At 52.0% G+C, this 18,841-nt stretch overlaps 2 protein-coding genes across 3 annotated transcripts; both read left to right on the forward strand.

Moving 5' to 3' along the window:
* Positions 1-1,488: 1,488 nt before the first annotated feature.
* KLK12 (kallikrein related peptidase 12) lies at positions 1,489-14,446 on the forward strand. Of its 2 annotated transcripts, none has more exons than XM_027514992.1 (6): positions 1,489-2,295; positions 7,814-7,869; positions 8,452-8,611; positions 9,444-9,703; positions 10,599-10,732; positions 11,628-14,446. In XM_027514992.1, the coding sequence occupies exons 1-6, from the start codon at positions 2,246-2,248 to the stop codon at positions 11,781-11,783; spliced, it is 816 nt and encodes a 271-aa protein (XP_027370793.1). In that variant the 5' UTR covers positions 1,489-2,245; the 3' UTR covers positions 11,784-14,446. The 2 variants fall into 2 exon arrangements, with proteins under 2 accessions (XP_027370793.1, XP_027370794.1); XM_027514993.1 differs by lacking the exon at positions 1,489-2,295 and adding an exon at positions 6,292-7,638.
* On the forward strand, positions 13,621-18,793 carry LOC113875852 (kallikrein-11-like). The gene is made up of 7 exons (XM_027514516.1): positions 13,621-13,630; positions 13,784-13,834; positions 14,777-14,851; positions 15,215-15,371; positions 15,737-16,002; positions 16,555-16,691; positions 17,221-18,793. The coding sequence occupies exons 1-7, from the start codon at positions 13,621-13,623 to the stop codon at positions 17,371-17,373; spliced, it is 849 nt and encodes a 282-aa protein (XP_027370317.1). The 3' UTR covers positions 17,374-18,793.
* The last annotated feature ends 48 nt before the right edge of the window (positions 18,794-18,841 follow it).

Here is an 18,841-nt window from a genome sequence, read left to right on the forward strand (position 1 = left end):
CACTAGCCCCACCTGGGAAGCCCAGGAGGAAGGAATAATGAAGAATAATGTAGTCGCTCCCACAGAAGTAGGATGGACTTCCTCATCCAAGCGTTGGTTCAGATGTCATGACTCATGATGCCGCACATGCACCAAAGGGTCATTTCCACCTCTGAGGGGTGACCACAGTTGGCACTGTGAGTGGGAGCCTAGCTAGGGCCACCACCTTGTCAACGGAAAAAAAACGCACAACCTCAAAGCTGAGAAATATGTTTTATTTTACAAACATACTGAGGACTTAACCCCGGAAGACAGCCTCTCAGAGAGCTCCAGGGGACTTTCCAAGAGATAAGGGAGGAGCCAGGATACACAGCAGTTTTTGCAACAAAAACCAGGTAGTTGGAGCATCAAGAAATTACTGTTAAATAAAGAAAAAACAAACAGCTCCAGTTAGTAAATTTCGTGCTTTTCTATGAATGTTGCTGTTTAGTCGCTAAGTTGTGTCCGACTCTTTGTAACCCCATAGACTGCAGCATGCCAGGCTTCTCCCTTCACTGTCCTCTGGAGTTTGCTCATACTCATGTCTATAGAGTCGGTGATGCCATCCAACCATCTCATCCTCTGTCATCCCCTTCTCCTCCTGCCCTCAATCTTTCCCAGCATCAGGGTCTTTTCTAATGAGTCAGTTCTTCGCATCAGATGGCCAAAGTATTGGAGCTTCAGCTTCAGCATCAGTCTTTGCAATGATTATTCAGGGTTGATTTCCTTTCAGATTGACTGGTTTGATCGCCTTGCTGTCCAAGGGACTCTCAAGAGTCTTCTCCAACACCACAGTTCAAAAGCATCAATTCTTCACCACTCAGCCTCCTTCCCCTACCACTTGGAAAATTCCAAAAAATTTTAAAACCTCCATGACCAGAATCCAGAAGGAAAATCAAATGCATACCAGGGACCCACAGGAGGGGTGTGAGCTGGACCAGAGAAGCCTCTAGATGTAGAAGGATCCCTCCAGGGCTTTCTGAGTGGTGGACTAGGTGGGGAGGGGCAGTCAGAGGCTGAGAATCCAGGTAAATGACTTGGGTGAGGGTCTAGGAGGAGGGAACAAGGCCAGTTGGGGCCAAGTTAGGGCTTGAGAGAATCGGAGACAAGAGGAACAGTGTGAGAAGGGGTAAGAAGGAGGACAGTGTCTGGATTCAGCCTAGTTAACCGGTAGGTGGCGGGGCCTCCTTGTGATAACCCAGGGGTAAGACGCAGAGCTCCTGAGGGACACAGAGGGAGATGGGCTGTGGGCATGCCCGAGGGCAACGGCTGCAGAGGGCCGGAGCTCGGGAGCCAGGTTTCAAAGATGTAGAGAAGGAAGTGTTCGAAGCCATCTTTGGGGAGGATAATGGCGCCACAATCTTCCCTTTCTCTCCCTGCCGAAAAGACAGAAAAGAAAAACACGGACAGAGTTCGGAGGGAATAGAAATTTGGCTTTAATCCTCAGCTGTTGGATGGGAGAACAAGTAGGCTTGTGCCTCAAAAACTGTGCCCTCCCACCCCTACCTTCCATGAGGAATCTGGGGGATTCTGTAAGAGGAGGGCTCGCAGTCAGGGGTAGTGATGGGGAACAAAGGTGGAAAGATCTTGTCTTCCTCTTGCCTTGTTTCAAAAACAGTCATGGGCTGGCATCAGGCAGCCCAGTAATCGGGTGGTGATTGGGTCTGACAGTCCTGTAGCCCACTGTCTTCTGTGCATTGTTTTCTGTAATGCAAAAACAGAAAAACTACAAGGGCTGGTCTGCGAAGAGAGTGAGAGAAAAGAAGCTGGGTTCCAGAGAGAAGAATCTGGGCAGGGCACTGGGTGGATGGTGGAGCCACCCACAAAGATGGAAAGTGTAGGGTCTGAGAACAGGTCGGTGAGGAGAGATGGCGAGGTAGGTTTAGCTTGTCCAGTGGGCTGTCGGATGCTCAGGAATAAAGCTGGGGAGAGACCTGAGAACCAGCTGCCCCAGGTGATGGGTGAAACTGTCAGCTGTACACACTCAGGTGCAGAGGGCACGGCTTAGGACAGAGCCCTGGGAACACCCTTGTTTGTACCGACACTGATGGAGGAAAAAGGTCCTATTCATGAGGGAGGCTGGGAAGGAGAGTCAGGAGTAGGAGGGAAACCAGAAATGCATGGTGTCCCGGAAGGAAGCCGGGAGAGGAGGCGCTGGCCGTGTTTTGAATCCTGCCCGAAGCTTGAGTAAGACGGGGACAGACAGGTGACCGTTGGATTGCTCAACATGGAAATCTCTGGAGACCCAAGAAAGACTGTGGCTGTGGGGTGCAAACAGTGAGTAGATCTCCATGGAAAAGTTTTGCAAGGAAGGATGGTAGAAAAACAGGGCAATACCTGGGAGGGGGTGTGGCGCTATGGGTTCTGATTAAACTCTGTGACCCCAGCATCACCCAGCAGAGGATCAGGTAGGTACACAGGGCAACCGCAGAATGTCTGTTGAGTGAACCAACGAGACAGAAATAGAATGAGAGAGAGGTGTAAGGATAAACTGAAGACTGCAGAAAGATTCTGTCATCTGTCAGCTTTGAAAGTCCCTTCTTTATAAAAAGGAATAAATGGATAGGGGCAATCTTACTTGTGTCTGCATTTAGCATACATGATATCCCATCCATCATTACTGAAAATTTTTTTCTTGATTTGTGGCTGTGCTCGGTCTTTGTTATTGCTGTGTGTGGGCTTTCTCTAGTTGCAGCGAGCCGGGTTATACTCTCTAGTTGCAGAGCTCAGGCTTCTCATTGCGGAGGCTTCTCTTGCTGCTGCAGAGCTTGGGCTATTGGGCTCGCAGGCTTCAGTAGTCAGGCACACGGACTTAGTTGCCCCGAGATATGTGGAATCTTCCCGGGCAAGGGATCGAACCCATGTCCCCGGGATTGGCAGACGGATTCTTAACTACCGGACCACTAGGAAAGTGCCCCCAAACATCTTTTATGTTTGTTTACATTTTTTTCTTGAAGTGTTGCCGGGATCCAGCCCCAGCAGGATCCGGGATACCCTCAGGATGACGGCATAGGCGATAAGGAAAGTAAAAAGGGAAGAGAAAGAGGCTTGATCTTCCTTGGTTTACACAGAAAGCCAATAAAGCTCCTGTGTTCCAAGGAGTCATCCTGAAAGAAGAACAGAGAGAGAAAAGGAGAGAAAAGAAAAAAAGAATGACACGGGGAGACCAAGCTTCAGTGAGCAAGGCCCATAACTTTATTTTCAAAAGGGACTTTTATACCTTGACTTGTACATAGAGGGAAATGAAAGATGCAAAGTCATACAGCGTCAGCCCAAACATTACATCTGTTTTGTCTTTATCGAAACCAGGACTTTTTCTGCATACCTTTCCCATAAACAATATTGTGTACAATATCTTCTGGCCTTGGAGGCCTGTGGACATTTTATGACCCTTTTTTGATAAAGCCTGATCAGCCAGAAAACTTGTTTTCCCTTAAAGTGTTTCTTCTTTATTTCTCCCAGCCTCAGAAAGTACTAAACAGAGTTACATTCTCACAGAGCAAAGGTGCAGTGGGTCACAGCAAAGAAAGAACCAATTAGCTCAAAGGTCTGATGTGGTTAATTCCAAGGCTGCTACTTGTTTTTTTAAACATTCCAACTGTGTCAACTACTGCACTCCCAGGTGCACAATGGATACGGGATATGGGCACTTGGCAGCAAGCATTGGCACAGCAATGAAGCCCTTTACCAGTACTATCTATTCTAATAATTTTTCATCCCTTAAAGGACTCTATGCTCATTAGGACTTTTGGAATGTTTTGGCTTCCCATGCCTTTCAAGGTTGGGGAGTTGTGAACAATCATGTGTGTTAATTGCCAGAGTATGGATAAACCTGTCAGGCAAGCTAGAATGCCAACAGAGGGGTTAAAATAGAAATATTCCTTTCATGCCCAGGAGACTTATTAACTAAAGCCCTAAGTTGACTTTTTCCAGAGAAAGGTGGTCAGGGATAGCCCCCTGTTAATGTCAGAAGAGTTGGTGAAAGGCACAAAATAGTAAGACAGATTCTGGTTTTGGGGTGGATGCTCGAGCAGATCCAGGGGGTCCCTTGAGGCCTGATCTGCCTTTGCCTGTCAGGTTCTCTCCGCATGACCTTTGTCATGGGTGGGATCTCCCATGGTGGCTCCCGGCAAAGTGTAGTTTACACTGTTATGTTAGTTTGAAGTATACAGCAAAGTGATTCATATATGTATATGTGTGTATATATATATTCATATATACTTTTTCAGATTCTTATCCATTGTAGGTTATTACAAGATATTGAATATAGTTCCCTGTGCTATATAGTAGTCCTTGTTTGTTTGGGTTTTTTTTTTTCCTATTTTATATATAGTGGTGTGTTTATGTTAATCCCAAACTCCTAATTTATTTTCTCCCCTCCCATTCATCTTTTGTTGCCTTGTTTGATGACCCCAAGGGGAAGTGGTGGGTAAACATTTAGCTTCCTCCCAGACCCATTTTTCTGATGGACAAATAGAAGACAAGACAAGAATGTCCCATGGTCCCCAGTGAGTCACGAGAGGAGCTGAGGTTTCAACCCAGTCTGTACATTTCCAAAAGCTCACCCTCTTTCTTTGAAACCCACAGCAACATCCACACGTATATTCCTTCAGTTAGTCATTCTTTCGTTCATTCGCATACTTGGGAATGATTAACAATACAAGTTCTGGAGCCAGTCTGCCTGGGCTCTGACTCCAGCTTTGCCTCTTCTCAGCTGCGTGACTGTGAGCAAGCGGCTTCATTCAGTCGTCTCCCAGTTCCTCACCTATGGTGGTCTCCGTGCTCGGGGACGTCACCCCTGAGTTCTCCCTAAAAATGGGCTTCATAGTGAGCTTATGATGATGCCCAAGAGGAAAGTGTGAGGCACGGGGACTTGAGAGCTCTGGGGGGCTCCCTGGGATAGGGGACAAAGGCTCTCGGCACTTTTCTTGAAAGCAGGAGGTCTGTCCTCTTTGAGCCTCCAGCTACAGAAAGGAACTGGCTTTATGTGGAAGCCACAAGCTGCAAGTCTGTGTGTCAAAGAGAACCACCACAAAGCACTCCCCATCCCCACTCCCCGCAGCCCCAGGCGACCACTGAACCACTTTCCGTCTCCATCAGTTTGCCTTTTCTGGGCATTTCATATAAACGAGATCGTATGGTTTGTGGTCCTTTGTGACCGACTTCTTTCACTCTCCACAGTGTTATCAAGGTTCGCCTACGTATAATGCTGGTTTAGTCGCTATGTTGTGTCTGACTCTTTGCAACCCCATGGACTGTACCCTGCCAGCCTCCTCTGTCCATGGGATTTTCCAGGCAAGAATACTGGAGTGGGTTGCCATTTCCTTCTCCAGGGTATCTTCCCCACTGAGGGATCTAACCTGGGTCTCCTGCATTGCAGGCGGATTCTTTACCAACTGAGCCACCACGGAAGCCCTTCTCCATGTATGGCACACATCGGTACTTGTTCCTTTCATATTAATAGTTGAATATATAGTGGGCTTCCCAAGTGGTGCTAACCAGCTTGCCAATGCAGGAGACGTAAGAGACACAGGTTCGATCCCTTGGTGGGGAAGATCCCCTGGAGGGAGACAGGGAAACCCACTCCAGTATTCTTTTTTTTTTTTTTTTTTAAACCTTACAATATTGTATTGGTTTTGCCAAATATCGAAATGAATCCGCCACAGGTATACATGTGTTCCCCATCCTGAACTCTCCTCCCTCCTCCCTCCCCATACCATCCCTCTGGGTCGTCCCAGTGCACCAGCCCCAAGCATCCAGTATCGTGCATCGAACCTGGACTGGCGACTCGTTCCATATATGATATTATACGTATTTCAATGCCATTATCCCAAATCATCCCACCCTCTCCCTCTCCCACAGAGTCCAAAAGACTATTCTATACATCAGTGTCTCTTTTGCTGTCTCGTATACAGGGTTATTGTTACCATCTTTCTAAATTCCATATATATGCGTTAGTATACTGTATTGGTGTTTTTCTTTCTGGCTTACTTCACTCTGTATAATAGGCTCCAGTTTCATCCACCTCATTAGAACTGATTCAAATGTATTCTTTTTAATGGCTGAGTAATACTCCATTGTGTATATGTACCACAGCTTTCTTATCCATTCATCTGTTGATGGACATCTAGGTTGCTTCCATGTCCTGGCTATTATAAACAGTGCTGCGATGAACATTGGGGTACACATGTCTCTTTCAATTCTGGTTTCCTCAGTGTGTATGCCCAGCAGTGGGATTGCTTCCAGTATTCTTGCCTAGAGAATTCCGTGGACAGAGGAGCCTGGTGGGCTACAGTCCATGGGGTCGCTAAGAGTCAGACATAATTGAAGTGACTTAACACCCATGAACCCCATAGTAGGGACAGACATTTTATTTGTCCATTCATCAGTGGATAGGCATCAGCTTAACAGGTAGAGGGTGTTCTGTGAGGGTGATGAAAACATTCTGGAATTAGATGGTGGTGATGGTTGCAAAACATTCTGAGTACAGGAAAATTCACTGCATGGTAGACTTTAAACTGGTTCAAAGGCTGGATTTTTTAAAAATATTTATTTATTTGGCTATGTTGGGTCTTAGTTCCAGCACACAGGATCTTTCATAGTGGGCTTAGTTTCTATGAAGATTGTGGAATCTTAGTTCTCTGACCAGGGATCGAACCCATGTCTCCTGCATTGGGGACTGGACCACCAGAGAAGTCCCCAAAAGCTAGATTTTATGTCGTGTGAATTTTAATAAAAAAAAAAAAAAAGATGATGGCAGAAAGAGAATGAGAGAGAAGGACTCTGCCCTAAATCTCTTTCACCCTCCCTGTTTCCTATTCCATTTCTTTCTCAGTGGAAGTCCCCATGCAAAACAATTTTCATGGAATTAGATAAATTGACCTGATATCATAAGACCTGTGCTCTGAAAGGCAGGAAAAGAATTGTTTGCGCATTTTAAGACTTCCATTAGAACCAGGCTTCCTTGGATCCTGGTTTGGAAATTCCTCTGTCTCACCTATTTTGAAACCTCTTCCCTTTCCACCTCTTCTTTCTCGGGCTCTCTCTGCCTTCGGTTTCCCTGACTCTAATTTCCACCCTTCCCTGCACCTCTCAGAGGAAGAGTCCCAGGGATCCACCGCCCCAGCCCTCCCTGAGGCTTGTCATTGGAGTCAGGATTAGAACTCGGCTCCCAGATGGCCGTGAGTCACTGGCTGCTGACCGGTCTGGAGAGGAGGGGAGAAGGAGAGGGGCTGGGTCTTCCCTCCAGAGTCATCCGGGCCCCCTCCCCCCTCCATTTAACTGTAAATCTCAGTCAAGTGTCATTAGCCTAGAAGAGTTTCCCCGGGATTAGAGGGCACCCCACCCCATGACTTCCTTGTCCCCTTCCCTCAACCCGGAAAAACAGCATGGGCTGGGACAAAGAGAGTTAAAAGCTGTGTCAGCTGCTGGTCTGGGACAGACAGACAGAAGGAGGGGGACAGGTGGACAGCATGACAGGTGGACCGCGGGAGCGTGGACTGGCAGGGTAGCTGGCAGATGAAAGGACAAGCTGGTGGGTGGGCAGAGATAGCAGAGAAAGAGAGACCGACAGGCTGATTGCGACAGACACCTGGAGGAATCGGCAAGCAGAGAGACCGGGTGAGGAGGAGGCAGGCAGACACCGGTGCTGGAGGCGGGGGTGACCCTTGGGGGGATGGGCACAGAGAAGGATGGGTGTGTGGACTGTCCCCTCCTTGTGGAGTTGCTGGTGAAAGGGATGGGAACTGGAGGGTCCACTTGCCATCTCTGAGATGCTGCCTCTTGTCCCCCTCAGAACCTGGAAGTGGTCCACCATGAGGGCCAGCATCTTTTTGCTCCTGTGTTTCGTTGGTGAGTTACCCAGAGGGAAGGTGGGTGCCTCCCTCATGCGAATGCCGAGCGCTGAGGAGGGGAGGGCGGCTGGCAGATCGACGCCTCCATTCATTTCCATCTCCCGGGGTCATGTGCCTCTCTTCCTGCATCCACCAGCCCATCTCCCCTCTGTCTCTCCCTGTCACCACGTCTCTGTCCTTTCTGTCTCTGAATCTCTATTTCTGTCTTGAAGCATCTCTCTCCTCTCTCTTCCTCTCTGTGTCTCTGAGTGTTTCAGTGTGTCTCTCTCGGTGTATCATGGGTCTGTGTCTCCCTGTCTTTGACCTACCCCCCAGCCCCCGCCATCTCTGTTTCTTGTTTCTTTCTCTTGCCTTTCTCTTGCCCATTCTGTATCCCTCTTTTTTTTTTCAAATTTATGTATTTATTTGGCCACATCAGATCTTGGTTGCAGCACGTGGGATCTTCCGGGATCGTTCATTGAGGCGCGCAGACTTCCTAGTTGTTGCTTGTGTGCACCAGAGCTGCGTGCCCCTCTTTCTATCTGATCCACAGTCTCTAAGCCTCTGACTCCCGTCTCTCTGCCCTGTGTCCCTGCCTCAGGGTTCAGCCACGAGGCCAAAGAGAAGATCACTAATGGCACAGAGTGCATCCCTCACTCTCAGCCTTGGCAGGTGGGGCTGTTTGAGGGCACCCGTCTGCGCTGTGGGGGGGTCCTCATTGACCGCAGGTGGGTTCTCACGGCTGCTCACTGCAGCGGCAGGTAAGCCCCCACCTGGGAGCCTCCCTACTCAGGGTGGTCAAGGGAGCATGATGGGGAGGGGTGGGGCTCACAGGAGTAAGGAGATGGTCCTGCAACAAGAGAGCCTGAGGTTAGACTGGAAGTAGGACTTCCTCACAATGGGCCTGGGGTGGACCTGGGTGGGGAGCTGTGGGGTGGAGGGCAGGGGCCTTGCAACCTGCCCACCCAGGCCCTACGTTCTCTCATGGCTCATTTCCTTCCCACATGGTGTGTGTCACCAGTCCAGCATCCCCTGGCCCAGTCTGAGCCGTGGGCCCATGTCTGACCCAAACTCTCTGTGCACTGTCAAAGGCTATATCTGGTACCTCTCTGGGCCTCAGTGGTCCCATCTGTAAAATGAGGGCATTGGGCTTCATAAGTCTGATGCTCTAAGATATGGATGGAGAGGCAGAGAGATGTGGGGACAGGGAGGGACACCAGCAGGACAAACAGAATCTATTCATCATTTCCCCCTTCATTTAGTTGACAATAGTGATGACCCAGGCTTTCTGCTGGGTGGTAGGAATGGGGCAGTGAACAGGACTAACGGATGTCCCTGCCTCCGTGGGCATCACCAGCTAAGAGAATCAGAATCAGAAAGTGACACAGTGGCTTGGAGAGGACAAATAGGACGAACGCTAGAAAAGGAGAGATGGCAATGGAAATAGAGACCAAGAGATGGGAAGAGACAGAGAGAGTGAGAGCAAGGGAATGAAGGAGCAAGAGAAAGCCATCAAGGTGCCGAGTAGTAGAGAGGAGCAGGGGGTCTGGGAGCCCCGGGATAGCCCACCCACCACCCGCCATGCCCCCCTAGCAGGTACTGGGTGCGCCTGGGAGAACACAGCCTGAGCAAACTGGACTGGACGGAACAGATCCGACGCAGTGGCCTCTCGGTGACCCACCCCAGCTACCGAGGCAACCTGGGGAACCATGACAATGACCTCCGGCTTCTTCGACTGGGCACCCCTGTCCGGCTGACCACCAGCGTCCAGCCCCTGCCCCTGCCCACGACTTGTGCAACAGCTGGCACCGAGTGCCACATCTCAGGCTGGGGCACCACCAACCACCCATGGAGTAAGGGGGTCCCGGGGTCAGGGGTCAGAGGGACAGAGCTGGGGGTATAGGGTGAGAGGTCAAGGGTCTTGCCTTCTCAGAGGAAGGATGGGTAAATGGTCCCCCATCAGGATCATGCCCTGGGATCTGAGAATATGGTACATCAAGGGCCTTGGGAGTCAAAGTGTTTCAGTGGTTGAATATGGAGTCGGAAGTCATGGGTCAGGGATGAGGTTAGAGGCAGAGAGATGTCAAGGGTCATCAGACTAGAGAAAAAGGCATAGATAATAGAATCTTGAGGTCATGGGTCATGGACTCCGGTGTTGGTCACTGTGGAGTTGAGGTCATAGGACCCAGATATCGACCGCAATCTGAGGATGGAAACTGGGGTTCCATCAAGCGTCACCGGTCTGGGACTGGAAGCCATAGGGTTTGGTCTGTGGAGCCAAAGGTTAGAGGTCATGGAGTCTGGGGTCAAGTAAACTAGGATCAGAGGCCACTTTGGAGTAGGAACCAGTGGTTTAGAGGATGCAGAGCTGAGGTCAGAGGTTAAGGTGAAGACAAGGAAGACAGAGACAGAGAGAAGACGTGAGGCCAAGGTGGGCTCAAAGGGTTATTTTAAAAGATTGAAGGTCAAAAGTCACAGTAGCTGGGATTGAAGAAGGTCAGGTCCAGAGTCACTGTATCTGAGTCACAGGCTAAAGGTCGGGGGGACTGGGCCAATGAATTGAAAACAAGAGCCACTATGTAATCAAATCATCTGAAATTTAAAGGCCCAAGGATTGTCTTGGAGGTCACAGGGAGGGGGTGGAGGATAAACTTGTATCGGGCTTCCATGAGGCCTCTTTGGGGGTGGGGGGGTGGCGGGATGAGGGAAGCACTGGGGGATCCTCCAGCATCCATCTTCCATCTCCAGGCCCATTCCCAGACCGACTCCAGTGCCTCAGCCTCTCCATCGTCTCCAATGCCACCTGCCGGGCAGTGTTCCCAGGGAGAATCACTGACAACATGGTGTGTGCGGGCGGCAAAGCTGGAGAGGATGCCTGCCAGGTGAGTGACTTGCAGGCAACACCCAGGACAGGAGGGAGGGGAGGGAGAACGGGGTGGGGTGGGGGGGCGGGGAGAGGGCAAGTCAGGGGAGCCGGGGAGACAGATGAGGTCAGAAAGAAGGAGAGGCACAGAAGGCGCCAGGGAGAGAGCCCAGGGAGTGGAGGGCAGAGAGGGAGCGCAGGTACAGAGCAGGAGAGATTTGGGGTGGGGCACAAAGGGAGGGAGAGCAAAAGGTAGCGGACATTCGGAGCTCAGGCAGGTGACCGCGTGTCTCTCCAGTCCTGAGTCTTCCCCATACCATCCATCCTCCTGTTGGTGCTGGCCCAGGTGAGAACCATTCCTGGATGGAGCAGGAGAGAGGGGCCGGAGGGCTCTCTCATCTCAATCCGGCTAGCTTGTCTTGTTGGTCCTCCAGCTAGAAGACTGCCCCTCCCTATTGGCCAGGGCCTCAGCCAGAGTCCTGGAGAGGACTCTTGAGATGTCCGGTCTTCTTTCTCTACCATTGGTCACTGGTACCGCTGTCCTCTTCCCTCATTGGTCAGGGCCCTAGCCATGTTCCTTGAGCCGGCATGGAGTCCCGCCCTCCTCCACTGGGATTGGTCATTGGTGCCTGCACTCTCTTCCCTCATTGGTCAGGGCTCAGCCATTGTCTTTGAGAAAACCCTCTACCCTGGCATAGAGGCCTGCCCTCCTTCCCTGGGATTGGCTCCTAGGGACAATGTGTTCTTCACTAGTCACTGTTGTCCTCTGGAAACGTGGCTGTGCTTGTTTTCTCTGATGACAAGGCATGGAGCCACCGTTCTCAAGGCCCAATACATGGGTGAGGGGGCAGGAGGCAAACTGGAACAGGGTTTCCCCATGTTCATACCATGCTACTACACCTCTTGTCTTCCAGGGTGATTCCGGGGGTCCCCTGGTGTGTGGCGGGGTCCTTCAGGGTCTGGTGTCCTGGGGATCCGTGGGGCCTTGCGGACAAGAAGGCATCCCAGGGGTCTACACCAATGTTTGCAAATACGTGGACTGGATCCAGACGGTCATGAGGAGCAACTGACCTGCTGTCTGCATCGTCATACCTCAGCTTGGGGGCCACTCTGAGCGCCAACACCATCTCCATCGTCACCTCTAGCTCCCACTCTTCTTGAGCAGGGGATCTTCTTGGCAGAATTCCCAACTCCAGCCAGCCCTCCTAAGACCCACGGTTGAAGTGGAAGGAAGTGTGTGACTGTCTGGAATAAATAAACCTGGAGGAGGGGCTGTGTCTATTTGAATCCCTCTGCTGGTTGAGATTAGAGGGAGGGCTCATCAGTTACCCTCCCCATAGGTGCTGAAATAAAGATGAGAGAGGTTAAGGGTTTTCCCTCAGGAGCCTCAGGTGAATGCACTAGAGAAAATTACATTAGAAATTAAGGCCATTTTTCTCAATCTGCCACAACAGGAACTTATAAGTTTAGAGCTTATAAACTTTTCAAAGGGCCATCAAGGACCTGACATGGGGCGGTGTGTTTGTGTGTGTGTGTGTTGGTGGGGCGGTGAGGGGACAAGGTTGTCAGCTCCAAAATACCAAATGAAAGCTGCAAGATCAAAATTCACTAGCATTTAATTAAATGTCTATAAAACATAACATTCTTCCCACAAGCCAACTGCAACTTGGCTCAGCCGGAGTTGAGCATGTGTTATATTTAATGTGGGGTGCAGGTCTATTTTGATGTCTATGATGATAGACAGGGGGTTTAGCCCTAGAAAGCAAGAGGACCCAGCCTTGGTCTTAAAATAGTTCTGCCCACCTCTTAGGGTCAGTCTTCATAACCTCTCCAGAAGTTAGAAAGAGAATTTCTTCTCCCCAATGAATGGAGGGGACACTTGAAATGGGAGAGGGAGAGGGGCGATCAGGACAGCCATGGCAACATTTTGCTGGATGCCTGCTGTACCCGGCTCTCCTTGAGTCTTCATCCCAACCCCCTGAGGCAGAGCTGTCACCCCCACCTCACAGATGAAGAAACTGAGCCTCAGCCGGGTGGAGTCCTTCATCCCACGTCACTGTGGTAGGAAGGGGCAGTGCCCAGATTTGGGGCCAAGGCTGGCTGCTGTCAGAACCCAAGCCTATCCCCTAGTCTTGCTTCACATCTCATTAGGGGAGAGAGGAGGGCAAGACAGAGAGAGATCTAAGTGATAATAAACAAGCCTGCAGAAGTAGGGATCGGCACTTGAGTTTTGCAGAGGAGGAAGCTGAGCTGGCTCAGATTCCGGAAGTCATCGGACCTAGGTCACAGAGTGAGTAAGGGCCACAGCTGGCTCCCGAGGACCCTGGGAGAAGGGTGGGCAGGGAAGTGAAGCCCCGGAGGAGCCCTCGGAGTGGCGGGGGTGCCGGCCCAGGGCGGACTTCCCTCTCCTGGGCCTGGAATCCCACAGGCCCCAACCTGCCTCCCCCACCCTCCTGCCTGCCCCTCCACCTGGCAGCAGCCCCACCTGTGTGATGCCTGAGTCCCCCCATTCCACTCCTTGGAACAGTGAAGGAAGGGGCCGGGGGGAGGAGCAAGGACAGGAGACAGACAGACTGGGAGAGGAGGAGGACTGAGAGGGATTTAGACATGGATGTGGGGAGAGACGGAAGGACAGGGATGGAGGGAGGCAGAGACGAGACAGAGGCACAAAGAAAGATGGAAAGAATTACAGGAGACGTGCAGAGACTGGGAGGGAAAAACAGCGTTGGATAAAGAGAGAGAAAGGATCAGAAAGAAAAATGGCACACACACATACACACAGAGAATTATAGAAAAGTGGGAGAGATGAAGGCAGATTCACAGTGACTGGAAAGGAAGCAGATAGACAGATGGGCGCATGCGTGTGAGGGGACACAGATGCACAGAGCAGACAGACCTGGGGACGCGATGGTGGCAGGTGGGCAACACATCCAAGGGCCCGGGCCAGGATGGGGAGTGCCCCCCGCACCCTGCCCGCCGGGTGCTAAGGCAGGGCTGGGAGGCCAGTCATCCTGGGCCCGCCCTGGGCCACCCCCTGCCTGCTCACCTTCCTGGTGCCTCCCGCTCCAAGACCTGCTGCATCAGCCACACTGCTGCCCCCTGAGCCCCAGCCCCAGCGCCCGTGAGTCTGGCGGTGGGGTGGGAGGGCGGAGGGAAGGCGCCCTGCTGAGGGTGCCAGGCCTCTGCCTGGCATCATTCCTCCTGCTCCGTCCTTCTCAGGGTGGAGGGATTGTGTCTGTCTGCCTTGATCTGTGTCTCCAGTAGGCTGCCCCAACCCCAATCTCAGTGTCCTCTGACCCCAGCTTCCATCACCTACTCCGAGCCTCCACCCCCACCCCCACTGGCCAGTTGACCAGCCCGACTCTGCCCTGTCTAGCTGTTCTCCCAAGGGGCAGGGGTTCAGCAGGGGTGGGGGTCAGAATGCTGTCCCAGGCTGCGCTCCCTCTTACACCCCAGATAGCTCTGGGGTGGGTTCTGAATGGAGCCTGGTTCCCTTTATGCCCCCATATCCAGCTGGCTGGGCCCTAAGTCTCAGGTGGGCAAGAAGGGCCTCTGAGGTCCCATGGCTGACTACACAGGGTCAGCCCATCCCTTGCCCTGGGCAAAGCCCTCCCCTAGCTTCTGGAGGTTCCAACTGGGATTGCATGCATATGTCCTCAGTCTCTCCAGTCGTGTCTGACTCTTTGGACCCCATGGACTGTAGCCCGTCAGGCTCCTCTGTCCATGGGATTTTTCAGGCAAGAATACTAGAGTGCGTTGCCATTTTCTTCTCTAGGGGATCTTCCCCACCCAGGGATGGAACCCGGTCTCCTGCATTGGCAGGCAGATTCTTTACTGCTGAGCCACTGGGGAAGCCCCCAACTGGGATTGGGCCCCTGCAAAGCCACCCTCCACAGTAGAGATTTATTTTAAAAATGTGGAGGTTGGGGTGCTGTGAGAACCAGGGAATTCCGCAAACCTGGCTGTTTCTCGCTGGGGGAGCAGGCGAGGGGGTGAGAGGGTCGCGGACCAGCCCTCCATCTCCCCAGGAAGTGATTTGACTCCTTGTCCCTCTAATCCCCAGAAGAACCTGGGGCCTGCCCCTCCCCGCTCCAGGCCATGATGACTCTGCAATTAATCATGTTTGCTCTGGTGACAGGTATGGTGGGGGGGGGGTGGGGACGGGCAGGGGCCTCCCAAGTCTCTAGGATTCCCAGCCCTCTGTGTGTAGACACTGACGGAGCTGATATTAAAAATACAGAATAACAGGGCATCTGAAAGAGTAGATGAGCCATAACAAGTCCTGGATGCCCCCTGCCACCTAAAGGTGTATTCCCTTTAGAGCTAGAATAAGGAGAGGGCAAAGAGCGTCCCAGAGGAGGGGCTACTGGTATGGAAGGATTTCATCTAATACCCAGCCTGTCCATACAGTGCGTCCTCCAGGATTATGATCCTCTTCCCCCCATTTCTGGGAGTCCTCTCACGCCTGGGCCCCCTCTTTGGCTTCTCCACCCTCTTCTAGGGCACGTTGGGGGAGAGACCAGAATCATCAAAGGCTACGAGTGCCCCCCTCATTCTCAGCCCTGGCAGGCGGCTCTGTTCCAGAAGACGAGGCTGCTCTGCGGGGCCACGCTCATCGCCCCCAGATGGCTTCTGACAGCAGCCCACTGCCGCAAGCCGTGGGTGCGGGGGCCGGGGCGGGGCCGGGAGGGGAGACGGCTGGAGATGGAGAGACGGGTGGAGAGGGCCTCGGGTGGGGACGGTGCATTTAGGGATCGGTGGGGACGGTGCGTTTAGGGATGGACGGTGGGATGGGCTGAGACTGAAGGTAGGAGGATGAAGGATTTCGGAAGCCGGGATGGCGCTGGGCTCGGGGTCGGATGTTGTGTTGAGGATAAGGTCGTGGTGGGCGATGGGGACGAGGTTGGAGGTGGAGCCGCGCTTCCTCATTCTTTTCGTCTCTCCCCCTCCCCACCACGCCTCTCTCCATCTCCTGTGTCTCCCTCCCCTTCCATCTCTGACCGAGGCGTGTCTCCCACTTCAGCCGATATGTGGTTCACCTGGGAGCGCACAGCCTCGGGCGGCAGGATGGCTGTGAGCAGACGCGAACTGCCACCAAGTCCTTCCCCCACCCAGACTTCAACAACAGCCTCCCCAACAAAGACCACCGCAACGACATCATGCTGGTGAAGATGGTGACCCCGGCCCACCTCACCTGGGCTGTGCGACCCCTCACCGTGTCACCGCGCTGTGTGCCTGCTGGTGCCAACTGCCTCATTTCCGGCTGGGGCACCATGTCCAGCCCCCAGTGTAGGGGCTCCAGAGGGGAATGTGATGGGGAGTGGGGGGGGGGGCACGGTGGTTACGATTGCGGAAGGACAGTGGGAGCCAGAGGAACCTTCAAAGGCGAGAACTTGCAGTAATACAGGAGGCAGTGACCTGGGGGTGTCAATAGTGGTATAAGCCGAAAGGAAGAGTGGAAAAGTAGGGCTGGGGAGGGCAGAGACAAATGTTTGGGGCCTGGATTCAGCAGATCGGATGTACAGTTTCAGATTTATGACCTGCAGAGCTGTAGGTCCTTAGGCAAGTGGCTTCTCTATAAGATGAGAATAATCACACCCACCTTCTAGGTCTAGATAAGAGATAATGTTTATAGAGCAACTGGCATAAAGAATTTTACTTAATGGCATTACTGTTACTGTCGCTACAAGCAGAGAGGTGAGTTGGCTGCAAGCAAGAAGGATGGGAGCTGGGTGCAGAGAAAGGGCCTTGGTTCTCTCCTGGGGTTAGAGGCAGCCCTGCAGAGAGGAGAAGGGGACCAGGGGTTCTCATTCTCTCTGCCCCTTCATGTCGTCTCTACAGTGCACCTGCCCCATACCTTGCGATGCGCCAACGTCACCATCATCAAGCACAGGGAGTGTGAGGACGCCTACCCTGGCAACATCACGGACACCATGGTGTGTGCCAGTGTCCGCAAAGAGGGCAAGGACTCCTGCCAGGTCAGAGGGCAGGGCCTGGGTCTCTGACCACATTTCCATTTCCAACTCCCACCTCAGTTGCATCTTCATCAGCAACCAGAACCTCATTCCCCAACTTTCCCCGGCAACCCCCCAATCCCGCTCCACTCCTGGTTCCCATTTCTCACCTAAACACAATCTCCAGCTCTACTCCCATCCCCACCCCTATTTCCAACCCCAACCATCCACAGATCATTCTTTCTCTAGTTGTGGACTGCAGGCTTAATTGCGTGTGGGATTTTAGTTTCCTGACCAGAGATTGAACCCACGTCCCCTACACTGGAAGGCCGATTCTTATCCACTGGACCACCAGGGAAGCCCCCCCACTCCAGTCAGTTTTCTATCCTATCTTTGTTCTCACCCATAACTCTAACCTCATCCTCAATCCCACAGCCAATCTCATCTGCAATCTCCACCTCTCTTCCAACACCATCCCCACCTCCTCTCGAAGACCATGAACCTTTTCCCCTCTCGCCTCCTCTCTAACTGTTTCTCTTTTCTCCATCTCCAGGGTGACTCTGGGGGCCCTCTGGTCTGTAACGGGTCTCTTCAAGGCATCATCTCCTGGGGCCAGGATCCATGTGCTGTCTCCAAAAAGCCTGGTGTTTACACAAAGGTCTGCAAATATGTGGACTGGATCCAGAAGACCATGGAGAACAATTAGCCAGGACCTGCTGATCACAGCCCAATCCCCTAATCCCTACTTGGGGCTGTGGTTTTCTGTTCATTCTGTTAATAAGGAAGCCTGAGCCAGACCCCCTTCATGTACTTTGGTGGGGGGGGGGCCTTCTTGACCACAAAAGATGCTGTTAACTTAGTAATCAATGTGAGGTTTGGATTAGGAGACCTGGGTTCTGCTTCATTCTAACTTGTGACTCTGGGAGTGAAAATAGCTAGCTGTCTGGTTCACTATTGTACCTCCAGCTGCAAACCCAATTCCTGGCACACACTAAGGTTTCAATAAATATTTACTAAATGAATGAATCTTTTGAATGCTCACTGTGTGACCCTGGTCTCAGGGCTTTTAAATATGTTGACCGACATAATCTTCACAAAACCATACGAGGTTGGTGCTGTTACTATTACACCCATTTTGCAGATGAGGAAAACTAAGGCACAGAGATAGGAAGTTGCCTATTCACGGTCACACAGCCAGCAAGGAAGAGGAGCAAGGGATCATTTCTTAACAATACTGCCTTGATTAAGACTCCTTTCCTTATCTGTAAAATCGTGCGTGCAGAAGTATGCACACTACATCTGTCAGCCTGCACACAGCTGAGACCCAATAAAAGGAAGGGATCATTGTTTTCTTTCTAACCTTCATAATAGGCAGTTCATCAAGACCTGTGCAGGTGAATACAATAGCCACTAGCCACATATGGCTATTTAAAATTAAATTTAAATGGCCTAAAATCAGAAATGTAATCCTTGAGTCATACTCGTCGCATGTCAAAACCTCTGTAGCCACATGTGGCTGGTGGCTACCACCTTGGATAGCAAATACGGAGCTTCTCCATCACGGCCGAAAGTTCAATTGGATGGCACAAGAGCTGGACAAAACCTCTGGAATTAACCCACTTCTTGCTGGAGAAGATGCATCACAAATAGTGCAGAACTAGATCTCTCCTCACATTCTGCTCAGCTGGCAGGGGAGGTAGCTGGCAGGAGGAGTAAGAGCCCAGAGCTGGAACTGGGGCCTCTGCGTGCAGCAACCTAGACCTTGCTGTGTGACCTCCTGTGAGTCACTGCCCTCTCTGAGCCTCCCATTCCTCACCCAAAATGAGGGAGTTGGCTGAAGTGCCGTGAGATGCCCCTTGCAGCTTTCGGCCTCCTGTGACTCACTGGCCGGTGTGTCGCCTGGAGACACAGGTGGCAGGAAGGACAGGAAGTGACCGCACAGGATGCGGAACCTCCCCCTACACACAGGGGCTGGGACACACGAGGACACTGCTCTGGCTGTGGACGGATGCACACCCAAGCACAGAGCATCCCTCTGTGTCTGCACCTGCCTCTCTGTGTTTTCTTTTCCTTGTGTGTGTGTCTCTTGCTCCCACTCTTTTTCCTTCAATCTGTCTTATCTCTCTTTCCAGGTCAGCGGTCTGGCTTTTCCCATTACGTCACTATAAGTATGC

Source organism: Bos indicus x Bos taurus, chromosome 18 (genome assembly GCF_003369695.1).
Source record: "Bos indicus x Bos taurus breed Angus x Brahman F1 hybrid chromosome 18, Bos_hybrid_MaternalHap_v2.0, whole genome shotgun sequence".
NCBI classification, from domain to species: domain Eukaryota; kingdom Metazoa; phylum Chordata; class Mammalia; order Artiodactyla; family Bovidae; genus Bos; species Bos indicus x Bos taurus.

Bases quoted from the DNA above. Each gene is read 5' to 3' on its own strand.
- KLK12 (XM_027514992.1), top strand. From the start codon at position 2,246: ATGGAAATCTCTGGAGACCCAAGAAAGACTGTGGCTGTGGGGTGCAAA. The intron at 2,296-7,813 runs GTGAGTAGATCT...TGTCCCCCTCAG, and splicing joins GTGGCTGTGGGGTGCAAACA to AACCTGGAAGTGGTCCACCA. The intron at 9,704-10,598 runs GTAAGGGGGTCC...TTCCATCTCCAG, and splicing joins CACCACCAACCACCCATGGA to GCCCATTCCCAGACCGACTC.
- LOC113875852 (XM_027514516.1), top strand. The intron at 13,835-14,776 runs GTGAGTCTGGCG...TCTAATCCCCAG, and splicing joins GAGCCCCAGCCCCAGCGCCC to AAGAACCTGGGGCCTGCCCC. The intron at 16,003-16,554 runs GTAGGGGCTCCA...TCGTCTCTACAG, and splicing joins CACCATGTCCAGCCCCCAGT to TGCACCTGCCCCATACCTTG.